Source organism: Ovis aries, chromosome 25, assembly GCF_016772045.2.
Source record: "Ovis aries strain OAR_USU_Benz2616 breed Rambouillet chromosome 25, ARS-UI_Ramb_v3.0, whole genome shotgun sequence".
Lineage (NCBI taxonomy): Eukaryota > Metazoa > Chordata > Mammalia > Artiodactyla > Bovidae > Ovis > Ovis aries.
The window spans coordinates 1,800,414-1,815,559 of record NC_056078.1 but is presented as its reverse complement, the minus strand read 5'-3'; the positions used below and the strand labels follow the sequence as shown (position 1 = coordinate 1,815,559).

The window sequence follows — 15,146 nt, the reverse complement described above, 5'->3', positions numbered from 1 at the left end:
AAGGGCACCCCCTTGGGGAGCCTGAGGACAGCGGCGGGGCACAGCTCCTGGCCTCTCCCCCTAACACGACCTTCCTTCCACCTCCAGGCCCTGCACCCGGTGGGCGCTGGCTGCCTCCGAGTCCTTCTGAAGCGGAACCCGGCCCCAGGGCCTCACCTTAGCTCTGGGTAGACATTTTCCAGGTACCATTTGAAAGGCTTGCAGTTAAGTTTCTTCCTGAGCTCCAGTCGGCTCTGAATACTGGAGAAGGAGACAAGATTCTTTAAGATAAATTTAAAAAACAGATGGGCTCTACATCAAACCTGGAAATCTGCCGATGAGAAAAAGAGCTGGGGCAGGCAGTGGGGACTGGACCATCCACACTGCTGTTTGGACTCCTCTGTCCCGCCGTGCTTCCCGAGAGGGCCCTCGCGACCCTTGAGCAGAGTCCCCTCTTTGACACCTGATCGGCTTACGGCACGCACGCACGCACGCAGGCACACACACGCAGGCACACACGCACACACACACGCGCGCACACACACGCACGCACGCACGCACGCACACACGCACGCACACACGCGCGCGCACACGCACACACACACACGCACGCACGCACACACACACACGCACACACACGCACACAGACACACACACGATCCCAAGAAGCAAAACAGCGAGAGGCCATGGGCCACACTCACTTTCCGTAAGGGACGTTTCTGGCAGAAGGCACTGCTGCGTAGTAGAAGTTCTTGTATTCGTCCATCCAGACCTCTGCTGCCCGGCGGGTGTTACTAGAAACGAAACAAGTCTCCTTGAGCCGTGAGCTGCCTTCTTTCCATCGGCGCTGCTTGGCCTGCACTGAGCAAGTGCTGCGGAGGCTTCAGGGTCAGGCTTCTGGGGGGCTGGCGGCCTGATAGGGGCCCACATGGATCAGGGAGCAGGCTGTCCCCCACCCCTAGGTGCCTCCGGGTGGCTGGTATTCAGCAGGTATCACTGAATAACAAATACAACCTCCTCATCTCTCTTTGAACACAGATTGTCAAAGAGCAAAAGTCAAAGTTAGAATGACTGCACAGGGAGGTATTTTAAAACAGGGACGTGGCTGTACCACCAAGAAGGGCTGAAGAGGATCTCTCTCAGTAGCTCTTAGTAACTCTTGTTGTGTAGCCCAGAAGGCTGGTGTCCAGGAGCAAAAGCAAGAATCCTTGACCTCCTCTCTCTGGCCTTCTCATCATGCCTGTGATGGAGAGCTATGACCAAACAGCTCTGGGAAAGTTGAGAGCAAATCACAGTTACTATTAAATTACTTCGGGCAGAGCTGAGCTGAGAGCACCCTGTTTGGACCAGAAATAGTGAGGGACAGTAGTATACGCCCCACATTTGGGGTTCCTACTCTCCTGTGCAGAACAGGCTTCTCTAGAAGGCCAGAAGACCCCACACTGACATCTCACAATCACGGAGAGAAACAACCTATGATCAATAAGGCCAGTGGGACAAGCTACCTTGGAATGTAAGATATGTACTAAAGGCCGCCACATGCCCGGCACCAGCATCTTCTGCCAGCGTTCTCCTTAGAGCATCTGCGGAGTAGCACTAAGGCAGTGAGCGTCTCTTCTCCAGTATCCCTGGACTCTGCTCCAAAGCACACTCACATTTTGGGCTGAGAGACCGTTCTCTTTCAGAACCCATATAAAGGCATTCCATGCTTCTAAGATAAACACATTAGGGAGACAATATTCATATTCTACAAGAATACGTATTGTTCCCCTATTAGAAAGGTCTTTTTAAAATGGAAAGTGAAAGAAAGGGAAAGTTGCTCAGTCATGTCTGACTCTTACGGACCCCATGGACTACACAGTCCATGGAATTCTCCAGGCAAGAATACTGGAGTGGGTAGCCTTTCCGTTCTCCAGGGGATCTTCCCAACCCAGGGATCAAACTCAGGTCTCCACATTACAGGCAGATTCTTTACCAGTTGAGCCACAAGGGAAGGCCATGAATACTGGAGTGGGTAGCCTATCCCTTCTCCAGGGGATCTTCCAGACCCAGGAATCGAACTGGGGTCTCCTGTACTGCAGATGGATTCTTTACCAACTGAGCTATAAGTGGGGAGCCTTCAAATCATCTGAGTTACAATTAATAAAATAATTTGTTTGGGGCCTATATCCTTCTTGGCACCTCTTCTATCAGATCCATACCATTTCTGTCCTTTATTGAGCCCATCTTTGCATGAAAAGTTCCCTTGGTATCTCTAATTGTCTTGAAGAGATCTCTCTAGTCTTTCCCATTCTATTGTTTTCCTCTATTTCTTCGCATTGATTGCGGAGGAAGGCTTTCTTCTCTCTCCTTGCTATTCTTTGGAACTCTGCATTCAAATGGGTATATCTTTCCTTTTCTCCTTTGCTTTTGCTTTTCTTCTTTTCACAGCTATTTGTAAGACCTCCTCAGGCAGCCATTTTGCTTTTTTGCATTTCTTTTTCTTGGGGATGTTCTTGATCCCTGTCTCCTGTACCATGTCACGAACCTCTGTCCATAGTTTATCAGGCACTCTGTGTATCAGATGCAGTCCCTTACATCTATTTGTCACTTCCACTGTATAATCATAAGGGATTTGATTTAGGTCATACCTGAATGGTCTAGTGGTTTTCCCTACTTTCTTCAATTTAAGTCTGAATTTGGCAATAAGGAGTTCATGATCTGAGTCACAGTCAGCTGCTGGTCTTGTTTTTGCTGACTGTAGAGAGCTTCTCCATCTTTGGCCGCAAAGAATAGAATCAATCTGATTTCGGTGTTGACCGTCTGGTGATGTCCATGTGTGTAGAGTCTTCTCTTGTGTTGTTGGAAGAGGCTGTTTGTTATGACCAGTGAGTTCTCTTGGCAAAACTTTATTAGTCTTTGCCCTGCTTCATTCTGCATTCCAAGGCCAAATTTACCTGTTACTCCAGGTGTTTCTTGACTTCCTACTTTTGCATTCCAGTCCCCTATAATGAAAAGGACATCTTTTTCCAGTGTTAGTTCTAGAAGGTCTTATAGGTCTTCACAGAACTGTCAACTTCAGCTCCTTCAGCATCACTGGTCGGGACATAGACTTGGATTATCGTGATATTGAATGGTTTGCCCTGGAAACGAACGTAGATCATTCTGTCGTTTTTGAGATTGCATCCAAATACTGCATTTCAGACTCTTTGTTGCCTATGATAGCTATTCCATTTCTTCTAAGGGATTCTTGCCCACAGTAGTAGATATAAGGGTCATCTGAGTTAAATTCACACATTCCAGTCCATTCCTAGAATGTTGATGTTCACTCTTGCCATCTCCTGTTTGGCAAGAATACACAGAACTGTACAAAAAAGATCTTCACAACCCAGTGAATCATGATGGTGTGATCACTCACCTAGAGCCAGACATCCTGGAATGTGAAGTGAAGTGGGCCTTAGGAAGCATCACTATGAACAAAGCTAGTGGAGCTGATGGAATTCCAGTTGACCTATTTGAAATCCTAAAAGATGATGCTGTGAAAGTGCTGCATTCAATATGTCAGCAAATTTGGAAAACTCAGTCATGGCCACAGGACTGGAAAAGGTCAGTTTTCATTCCAATCCCAAAGAAAGGCAATGCCAAAGAATGCTCAAACTACCGTACAATTGCACTCATCTCCCATGCTAGTAAAGTAATGCTCAAAATTCTCCAAGTCAGGCTTCAGCAATACTTGAACCGTGAACTTCCAGATGTTTAAGCTGGTTTTAGAAAAGGCAGAGGAACCAAAGATCAAATTGCCAACATCCACTGGATCATCAAAAAAGCAAGAGAGTTCCAAAAAAACATCTATTTCTGCTTTATTGACTATGCCAAAGCCTTTAAATGTGTGGATCACAATAAATAGTGGAAAATTCTGAAAGAGATGGGCATACCAGACCACCTGACTTGCCTCTTGAGAAAACCGTATGCAGATCAGAAAGCAACAGTTAGAACTGGATATGGAACAACAGACTGGTTCCAAATAGGAAAAGGAGTACGTCAAGGCTGTCTATTGTCACCCTGCTTATTTAATTTATATGCAAAGTACATCATGAGAAACGTTGGCTGGATGAAGCACAAGCTGGAATCAAGATTGCTGGGAGAAATATCAATAATCTCAAGATATGCAGATGACACCACCCTTATGGCAGAAAGTGAAGAACTAAAGAGCCTCTTGAAGAAAGTGAAAGAGGAGAGTGAAAAAGTTGGCTTAAAGCTCAACATTCAGAAAACTAAGATCATGGCATCCGGTCCCATCACTTCATGGCAGATAGATGGGGAAACAGTGGAATCAGTGGCTGACTTTATTTTTGGGGCTCCAAAATCACAGCAGATGGTGACTGCAGCCATGAAATTAAAAGACGCTTACTCCTTGGAAGGAAAGTTATGACCAACCTAGACAGCATATTAAAAAGCAGAGACATTACTTTGCCAACAAAGGTCTGTCTAGTCAAGGCTATGGTTTTTCCAGTGGCCTTGTATGGATGTGAGAGTTGGACTATAAAGAAAGCTGAGTACCAGAGAATTGATGTTTTTGAAATGTGGTGTTGGAAAAGACTCTGGAGAGTCCCTTGGACTGCAAGGAGATCCAATCAGTCCATCCTAAAGAAAATCAGTCCTGAATATTCACTGGAAGGACTGATGCTGAAGCTGAAACTCCAATACTTTGGCCACCTGATGTGAAGAGTTGACTCATTTGAAAAGACCCTGATGCTGGGAAAGATTGAGGGCAGGAGGAGAGGGGGATGACAGAGGATGAGATATGAGATGGCATCACCGACTCAATGGACATGAGTTTGGGTGGGCTCCAGGAGTTGGTGATGGACAGACAGGCGTGGCGTGCTGCAGTTCATGGGGTCACAAAGAGTCGGACATGACTGAGTGACTGAACTGAACTGATCCTTCATATCAAGTGGTATATGTGTCTAGATGGATCGTTGTTTAGAAGACCCTGGAAGAGGCAGAGAAGATAATTCGAATATACCTGTCCTCTGATCTAGCAGTTCCCACATCTAGAAATTTACCTCAAGAAAATAACCAACCAGGAATGAAAACCTGCCTAATTTAGCACTGCTTACAATGGCAGAATGAACAGAAACTATAGAACCATCAGCAGTAAAGTAGTCAAACACATGGGCTCTCTGAGGCCACGAAAGATGCAGGTGTACGTTTCACATGCGGGCACGGGAAGACGCCCCGGCTTGGCGGATGGAGATGCGGTAGTAGCAGAACAGCACACAGGTGCGTGTGAGCGGGAGAAGAGTGGCGAGGAGGGGAATGGGGGAGAGCGAGACTGAAGGATGTTCTCACCAAACTAAAAGGTTTTAGGGAGTGCAGTCATACAGCAGTTGCAAATCACCTAAAAGTCATTAGTGTTAAGTCATTCCTCAGCTCTTAAATGCGAAGCCCCCTTTTCTGCCTACTTAATAAAAAAAGGTACGTAGGTAGCCTCAAAGAATGAGCCTCATGTGCTGCTCAACGCTAGTTTAAATTCACTGACGCAAATATTTCTCAGGCGTCTATATGGCAAGCAGCCTTCTAGGAGCTGTAGGCACAGGGCACCTTGCCTTTGCTCCCCTCCCCGCCCAGCCTTGGTGCAGGTAAAGTAGTTCTGCCAGGAAGCAGGCAGGAGAGAGACGATGGGACTGGCCAGTCACACACACTACACAGGAAAAAGTTTGGTAAGAGAGCAAGTTTAAACTGCTGCTTTCTGTGTTTAATTTAATCGTAGTTGCCCTTACCATGAACACGTCTCGCCATTAGCTGCTAACAGTAAACCCAAACGTCTCCCAAGGCACCCGCCCTGCAGCCCCATGGCTGTTCTGGCCTTGGCTCCGGGCCAGGGAGCTCTAACCCACATCCACATGGAAGCACGTTAGCAACACTCTCCAGTCTCGTAAGAGAATTTGTAAGAGGCTAACTGGAAACAAGGCTGTAAGAAAAAGACAAGGACGTGCCCAAGGGTTCTCACTCAACGGGTATCCAGGGACGTGCTTTGATGTAAGAGCTTGCAGGTGTGGCATCACCTGGCTCTCTCTAAAGCAACAGGGCACACGTGTGCAGAATAAGGCAGGAACCCAGGAGCCCCTTCTGCACCCACTCCCCCATCGTCCCTGCCTGTCTGCCTCCTTCCCTTCCTCACACAGTGACCTGCATAAATGAGATGGTTCTCTACCTGCCACCCTAAACCTACTTTAGAGTCTGTATCTCAGTGCTGAAATCTAGCAGCCTCAAGCACTAACTGTACTTAGAGATTTGGATAAAAAATAACATGGACTCCACAGCCAAGTGGCCAAGATTGAATACCACTTTCCAGCTGCATGAACTTAGACAAAGGAACTGAACCATTTTGTGCCTCAGTTTCTCATACCCCTAAAGCGGAAATGGTGGTGATGGTTTAGGTCGCCAAGTTGTGTCTGACTTTTATGACCCCATAGACTGTAGCCCACAAGGCTCCCCTGTCCATAGGATTTTTCCATGGCAAGAATGGCAAGAATCCATGGCAAGAATTTTGGAGTGAGTTGCCATTTCCTTCTTCAAGGGATCTTCCCGACCCGGGGAATGAACCTATTGTCTCCTCCATGGCAGGCAGTCTCCAACATGACAGACAGATTCTTTACCACTGAGCCACCAGGGAAGCCCAGAAATAATAATACTTAATTTACAAGGCTTTATGAGGAGTATGGGATTGGAATGAAATAGTAAAGTAATGCTTAAAATTCTCCAAGCCAGGCTTCAGCAATAAGTGAACCGTGAACTCCCTGATATTCAAGCTGGTTTTAGAAAAGGCAGAGGAACCAGAGATCAAATTGCCAACATCTGCTAGATCATCGAAAAATCAAGAGAGTTCCAGAAAAACATCTATTTCTGCTTTATTGACTACGCCAAAGCTTTTGACTGTGTGGATCACAAGAAACTGTGGAAAATTCTGAAAGAGATGGGAATACCAGACCACCTGACCTGCCTCTTGAGAAACCTGTCTGCAGGTCAGAAAGCAACAGTTAGAACTGGACATGGAACAACAGACTGGTTCCAAACAGAAAAGGAGTACGTCAAGGCTGTATATTGTCACCCTGCTTATTTAACCTATACGCAAAGTACATCATGAGAAATGCTGGGCTGGAAGAAGCACAAACTAGAATCAAGATTGCCGGGAGAATTATCAATAACCTCAGATATGCTGATACCACCACCCTTATGGCAGAAAGTGAAGAAGAACTAAAGAGCCTCTTGATGAAAGTGAAAGAGGAGAGTGAAAAAGTTGGCTTAAAGCTCAACATTCAGAAAACTAAGATCACGGCATCCGGTCCCATCACTTCATGGCAGATAGATGGGAAAACAGTGGAAACAGTAGCTGACTTTATTTTTCTGGGCTCCAAAATCACTGCAGATGGTGACTGCAGCCATGAAATTAAAAGACGCTTGCTCCTTGGAAGGAAAATTATGACCAACCTAGAGAGCATACTGAAAACCAGAGACATTACTTTGCCAGCAAAGGTCCATCTAGTCAAGGCTATGGTTTTTCCAACAGCATGTATGGATGTGAGAGTTGGACTATAAAGAAACGCTGAGCACAGAAGAATTGATGCTTTTGAACTGTGGTGTTGGAGAAGACTCTTGAGAGTCCCTTGAACTGCATGGAAATCCAACCAGTCCATCCTAAAGGAGATCAGTCTTGCGTGTTCACTGGAAGGACTGATGCTGAAGCTGAAACTCCAATACTTTGGCCACCGGATGGAAAGAGCTAACTCACTGGAGAAGACCCTGATGCTGGGAAAGACTGAGGGCAGGAGGAGACGGGGACGACAGAGGATGAGATGGTTGGATGGCATCATCGACTCGATGGACATGGGTTTGGGTGGACTCCGGGAGTTGGTCATGGACAGGGAGGCCTGGCGTGCTGCAGTTCATGGGGTGGCAAAGAGTCGGACACGACTAAGCGACCTGAACTGATGAGGAGTATGTACTCCTCATACTTATACACATGGAGAGCATGTGAATATTTATAAAGCATACAACAGCCTAGCACATATGAAACACTTTATAAATATTAGCTATTGTGGTCAAGTTCCAACTTTTAGATGGTGAAATACTTATACCCTGAATGTGACATAATAGAAGAAATTAAAGAGAACTGGACCTCAAAACTAACACATTCCACTCACCATCCTAACTTTTAGGTGAGTCAGCCAAGAGGGGGCAGCAAGGGCCTTGCTGAAGGCCTGACGATCCATGCTGCCCCCAGTTCTGAACCACGGTCCATTTCCTCCCCATATCTCCCGCGTAAGGACTCCCGGGCTGTAAAATACACTGGAAAAGCTTCCCTTCTAAAGAACAGTGGGGTTTTTCCCTTTAAAAAAGCATATAAAGCAATGCCTTGTGTATTTTACTTTATTTTTTTTTTGTCTTGTGTATTTTAAAAGACTGTTTTCTGAAACCCCAGGCTTTGCTGGTAGCTATCAGGCTTTGATTTGAAGTGTTTGATCTGTCTCTACAAGAGGTTTCTGAGAAGAGTCTCACGGTGCCCTAGAGGAAAACGTACATATCACTGTTTGATTTTGTAGAGGTGGTCATGTAAGAACATATTTTTGTTTCTAACAAAGAGAAATGAAGTTTAGACAACATCCAGGAAATGATATACTTATTGGGAGAAGGAAATTTGGTCAGAAGCATTAGATGCTATTTGGCTTCTGGTAAAGTTCCCCTGAACACAGAGTCCCTATGCTAAGAAACCTAGCTTCTGCACGATGCAGGAATGCTGCGCAGTCTGTGCTTCACACATGCTTTAAAATGCCACACGGAACAGAAGCTGGTCACCCCCCCCTTACGCGTGCTCACCCTACTCTGAGGCCTCCTGTGTCTGTAGGGGCCCCGCGCCAGCCAAGTGTGTGATCGCTAGTGTGGGCGTCAGCAAGGAGTCCCTGCTCGCTCTCTCCTGCTCATCAGTAAACATGCCTGCCTGGCCCCTGCCCTCTGCTGCCTGTACCATCATTTCCTCTTGGTGTCATCCTTGCCATCCTCTGGCCAGGGATGAGAAGAACCCTTCTAAAGTCCAAAACAAAGGAGTCTAGTAGCTGCTTAAAACCCACAGGGCCTCCCTGCTCCCGAATCAGACAGCGCGATGCACTGTCCTCAGTCCCTACAGCTGCCCCTGTCATTGCCGGGGGGCGGCCCCTTGCAGGACACGTTTCCACACAGCCCACGGTCAGGCCTGTGCGGGGCTGGTCAGCAGTGCTCGGGGCCCTGCTGGGCCTCTCGGCCACTTACCGGGCGAAGACAGTGCCGCTGCCTCCCGGGAAGGTGTAGGGGTGCTGCTTCCTGAACACGTGTCCCACGCGGCTGCAGGGGACAATCTCCAGGCTGCCGCCACACTGCCACACGCGGAACGAGATCTCTGAGGTGGGGAAGACACGGGTGACCGAGGGCCTGGGCTGCCCACGGGTGTGGGTACCCACCCTACCTCCGGGGCCTGAGGCAGTGCCAACAGGGAGGACCCTTTCCCAGTGGGGGGAATGTCCCCTGGGGGGACATCTGACACTGGTCTCTAGACTCCAGGGCACAATCAAGGAAGTATGTGTGTGGTGGGATACAAGTGCATATCAAATCATCCTGCTGTATACCTTAAATATATACAATTTTAAATTGTCAGTGAAACCTCAATAAAGATGGAGAAAAAAAAGATTGAATGAAATATCCTAAAGATTGAATGATGGTGTCTGCACAGCAGTGGTATTATACAGACAATAAAAGTAGTGTAGACAAAGTGAATAATTTATGCCCAACAAACTACCCACACTGGGACATTCACTATCTTAGATTTTACCACTGAGCAGAATGTCACCAAATTCCTTGTTTTCATGAAAGAAGTCTATTCCAAATTTTAAAGAAAGTAAGAGCACACTTGAAATATTTTTCAGATTTAGACTAGAAACCCTAGGACAAGAGTGACTCCCTGACCCACTGTGGACAGAAGACTCCTGGCAGCAAACCAGGCATCCCTGTAACATCACCAACACTGTGGATGAGGCTCGGCCCAGAACTCCTCTCTGACTGGTTCTCCACAGTGGAGTATTACTGTGCCTCCTAAGGATCCAAGTTAGGAAAGGCAACCAACAGTGCACGAACGTCCATGATCAAGAGGCATGAAATGCCCACATCAGCATCTAAGAGGCAACTGCGTACGCCACCTTCCTCTAAAACTCAAGTGCCCAGAGCATCCGCCTGCACCTGAGCTTCCTCCACCCAGGACAAAAACAATGTCTCCCCTTAAATCACAAAACTTATCTCATCCCTGTGCAGCAGCAGGTGTCCAGCCAGCCGGCCAAGTCCAGTGACCAATGACGCCAGAAGAACAGCCAACTCAGCACCTGAGCAAGCAGGCGCGGGTCATGAGACGTGCACACACAGGCAGCCCAGAGCACCACGCTTGAGAGCAGCCTGGACACGGGGAGCCGGCCAGGCTCCCGTCCTGATCGCCAGCCACTCTGAGCAGGGGCATGACTGAACTCGAGAAACAGGTTACACGGGAAAATCAAGATATGATATGATGGAGGGTTAGACTTCATTTTTCTGAAAGGCTTCCTGAGGTTGGTGTGAAAGGGTATTTGCTCAGCATCACTCTGTGCCCCTGACAACACGCGGGGGAGTGAGACAGAACAGCACACACAGTCACTGCTGCCAGCGCGGACGGCTCAGAGCCAGGGGCTTCCCGTGGAACTCAAGGCCTCGTGTGGCAGCAGGTGCCAGGCTGTGGCCAAAGGTATGTGACACCCACGTGAGAGGAGGGCAGCAGGAATCTCTGCTGGGACCAGTGAGTGGAAGCCCCGAACACCTCCCTGTGTAGCAGTTTGGGGATTTTAATGACCACATTCCTCATCATATTAGAAATGTGTGGTCATAACCACCAAGCCTACACAGTGTTGAACAAAACTTGACTAGGAGGCTCTCTGTATCTAAGGAGATAAGATTCAAAGATATAGTTGCCTATCTGGAAAATTCAAAACTGGGGGCCACGAAGACTCCCTGGCTCCTGTATGGGGAGCCTGTTAAACCAGTAAGGGAGCCATTCAGAGACCTGGTGGGAGAGTTTTAAGGCCACGAGCAACTACAGCTATGTTCAACTGATTTCACTGGGCTCCAACGAGGGATGATCGATAGGAAAACATGGTGGCTTCTTAATTAGGCAGTTTATGTCTGTATCTTGGCTCTACTAACAATAAGCTCGAGACCTCAAGCAAGACCTCAGTCCCTTCCAGAAAGCATGAAACAAGATGATGCACTGGGGGTGGTCAGCATCCTTCCTAAGGCTGCGGGGATGGGCTGAAACGGACAAATCCTAAGGAGTCTAACCCCCACATCTCACAGGGGCCAGAGCTAGCATTCTTTGTCCTTTTTATTTACTTTAAAAAAAAAATTTTTTTTTCCTTGTTTGGCCACAACGCAAGGCTTGTGGGATCTTAGTTCCCCAACCAGAGATTGAACCTGGTGCCACAGCAATGAAAGTGCTGAGTCCTAACCACTGGACCACCGGGGAATTCTCTCTGTGTTTTTTAAGTGCTTTAATTAGATTTACACTGTAGGTCAGGAAATCTGGGAGCACTAGTAGATTTGGTGGGGCATCCCAAGAGGGGCTGTTTGGATTTGACTTGGGCATCCCCATTTCCTGACTCTCCTAATAGGTACCCACATCAGCCCTCAGGCTGGACAACCTCTGTGGGTGTGCACGCAGCACCCAGAAAATCAAGTCTGAGCAGTGCCAAGATGAGAGAAAGACTCACTGCAAGCTCTTCCTGCTGAAACTCTGTGCCTCTTTAGTCCTGATGCGAGAAGACCCTCCAGAGTGGCCGTGTCAGAGCCCGCCACAGGAGGAGGTGCCACAGTGCCAGCAGCACCCAGACCACACGACCGCAGGCCTTCTTTCCCGTCCACCACGCGCCACCCCACCTGAGCCCCTCGAGCCCTTCCAGGGAACCTCACACACGGCCCAGGAACTTAAACACACAAACCAAACCAACAGTAAACCAGGTAGCAGGAGAGAGCATCTCCCCTCCCGCTGGCCTCTGGGTGCAGTCTCCTCTGACATTTAAATCAATACTCTTTCTACACTCTGATGCTTTAAAAGGCTGGCTGCCTCCGTCCACCTTAACCTCACGGCACACAGCAAACCCCGAGTGGTGATCCTGGCTGGCTGGGCTGCCCCAGGGGTGCCAGCAGGGCAAAGGTGACAGAATTCTCTCCAGGAGATTAACAATCCTTCTGAAGCCTTCTGTGCTCAGATTTCAATCAAGCCCTGCCTCCTTATCAGTGTATCCTTAAAAAAATCCAAAAGGCATCTGACTCAGGTCCTTCCTCCGGGTGTAGTTACTGAATCTAAAGAAGCTTTCAAAATCTACCAAGGTGATAACCTCTCTCCACAAATGAGACATTATCACTAACATTGATATCATAAAATGAGAGAAAAATAACAGGCTTGTCTAACCTAGTTTTTTCTTTTAAACAAACGAAAAAACCAAAGTCTCTGTTATAAGTAAAAACTATTACCAGTGATAACAGCATCCTTCTTTGCTCCTTCTACCCAGGCGAGAAAGTAATTTGGCAGCACTCAAAGGTGAGGACACTCAGCTCAAAAACTTCAAGTGAAACAAACAAAATCCCCTGAACAAAAAAACTAACATAACGCAAGAGTCCTTCTATATTTATGCAGTAAATATGATGCAACTACCAATAAAGACCAAACTCCATACAATGTAATTGTCCCTAATCATTGGTAAAAATGATTTGTATGCACTACAAACAAAAACAAAATAGAACCGTCCCTGCCACATGATTACAGTTCAGCCAGTCTAACAGGCTTCGCTGGGACTCATTTTCCACCCTATGTGTCTAAAAATGAGTCTTAGAGCCTGAAGGGTTCCCCCAATTTTTGTCAGTCTGTTTTCCAAACTCCTAAATTCAGATGACATTAAAAAGTATGGAATTTCCTTCAAACACTCTGTATCTAGCATCCTACCTTCTTAAGGAAACACATTCTAATGCCCAACCCAAGACACTTTTGAGAGTAGAAAGGGTGCTATTTATACTTTATAAAGGGACTAATTATGTCTGTTACACGGTTACTTTAATGTCTCTACAAACCTTTTCCAATTGGCACCTCGATACTACAAACTCTCACTCAATAATTTCTCCAAAACTTCCACTTTTCATTTCTACTCCTTGGTTGGCAGGAAAAGACCATGGTTTCAGAATTGGAAACAGGTTGGTGTTCAAAGACACAAGGCTCATACGTACCCAGGTTTTCTCCTCCCCACACATCCATCATCATGTCATACTTCCCCAGCTCTTCAAAATAGAACTTATCCATCACGAACAACCCTCCAGCAATCATAGGGGTTCTACATTGGCAGAGAGGGTAGAAGAGAAGAGAGGTCGAAGGTCAAGGTTAGATCACCAGCATTCTAATGCCAAGGTCAAGCCTGAAAACCAGACTTAAAAACAGCAGGACAGCCTGGCCCTTAGCTCAGAGCTCTAGGGGCCCCTCTCAACTTGACCCCTGCTGGCTTCAGTGCCCTGCTCAGATGCTTCCAAGTACAAGGGGCTGCAGGGAGCCTCCCTACGTGAGAGCAGCTGCTCGGCTGGGACGCTTGCTAGTGTGCCCCAGGCTAGTACTCGGCTTTTCTGTGCCAGGTTCCTTGGAGGATTACAAACAATAACAGGCTTAAAGCACCCAGTGCACACGGGAAACACTCGATGATACTAGCTACCCTTATTCTTATCCTCATCAGAGGACAGCTTCTTCCTCTGCTGGAGGAAGCATCATCTTCTCGTTTCCTCTCAGCCTGGGGACAGGCCAACAGCAGAGCCCCAGCCCTGTCTCCATGGAGTCACTGTGAGAAGTCCAGGCCCCACGCTGCTGGAGCTCCCTGCTGATGGGGGACAAACGCTACAGTGTAGACCCTGACAGTGTCCGCAGGGACCCCTGAGCTAGGTGTTCCCGGACAGGCGTCCCCACCACGCCTGCGGACCCCACCCAGCTGGCAGTGATACAGGTGCCTCCTCTGTTTGCACAGAGGAGGGCAGAATCCGGTGAATAAGGGGGGCTGACTGCCAGCGGTGGGGCTCACCCTGGCTGCCCACCTCTCTGCCCAGACCCTGAGGGCAGCCTGAGACCCCATCCTGTGTGGAAAATGCTCTACATTATCAGCAAAAAGGACGTGAAATTGGCAGATTTGATATACTTAAGTACAAGAAAATAAATCTCAAAGTACTTTATTCTACAAGCTGTTGGCAGAGACTCTCCCTTGAGTGAAGATGAGGGCAAGTGAGGGTGTGGCTGGAGACAAGAGCGCGACTAGGTCCCAAGGGAACATGAGGCTGGAGCCTGACGTCTCACCTGTGACCTCAGAGAAGGGAACCTGAAGAACACCTGGCACTTACTTTATGGGAGCGACGGGGTTCCCCTGCCGGGACCGTCTCTGCTCAGGGGTCATGTAATCCCATTTGAACACCAAGTTCCAGTCAAAACCTGCGGGTCACAGAAGAGAAAAGAAACACAGGATGCTGTAGGCACGGGCTGCCTGCTGCTGGTACTTCCATCCCTGGTCGCTTAAAGACATCTGGTATTTGGATGGATTCACTGAAAACCAAAGGAAAAGCAGACAGAGACGACGCAGAGGGAAGAGGGAGAGACTGTGGGGCAGAGTGGGGCAGGGAGACCAGAGGGGTGGGTACACACTGAAATCCTTCCCCATGAAGCTTATCCAACACAGAAACTGTGGGGCAGCTTTTCCTAAAACCAAAAAGTGTAACTGTGCAATAAGCCAAGTGGAGTCTGTGAGGTAATATCCAAGGGCTGTAAGGAGGTGAGAAAGAAGAGTGATGGATTAAAAAATCTGCCAGGCACCCCCTAACAAGGTCCCAGGGGAGGAGAGAAAGGGCAGAGAGGGATGAGAGTACGGGTTCCTGGGCCGCAAACTTGGTCCCTTCAGTCTCTCCTGATTGCAGCGGAGCCACATGAGGTGGGATTTCACCAAATCCTCTCGGAATGGACCTGGCCCAGCCCTGGGGCAGCACCCATGCAGGTCACCTCACCATGCCCACCTGCTCCACCGTAAGCAGGCGCTGCAGGAGGCGAGCCCGTCACAGCTCAG

The 15,146-nt window shown here is 48.0% G+C and overlaps 1 protein-coding gene and 1 non-coding gene across 2 annotated transcripts in view; both read right to left on the bottom strand.

The window, feature by feature from the left end:
• GALNT2 (polypeptide N-acetylgalactosaminyltransferase 2) overlaps positions 1-15,146 on the bottom strand; it is a 179,473-nt gene that overhangs the window by 11,991 nt on the left and 152,336 nt on the right. The window contains exons 9-13 of the mRNA XM_042241051.2: positions 14,434-14,521; positions 13,288-13,391; positions 9,268-9,394; positions 681-773; positions 157-240 (exon numbers count right to left, since the gene is read on the bottom strand). Of these exons, the coding sequence (XP_042096985.1) occupies positions 157-240; positions 681-773; positions 9,268-9,394; positions 13,288-13,391; positions 14,434-14,521 (496 nt within the window). The remainder of the gene's footprint in view (positions 1-156; positions 241-680; positions 774-9,267; positions 9,395-13,287; positions 13,392-14,433; positions 14,522-15,146) is intronic.
• TRNAE-UUC (transfer RNA glutamic acid (anticodon UUC)) lies at positions 11,461-11,533 on the bottom strand. The gene has a single exon. It is a non-coding gene; the product is annotated as a tRNA-Glu (tRNA).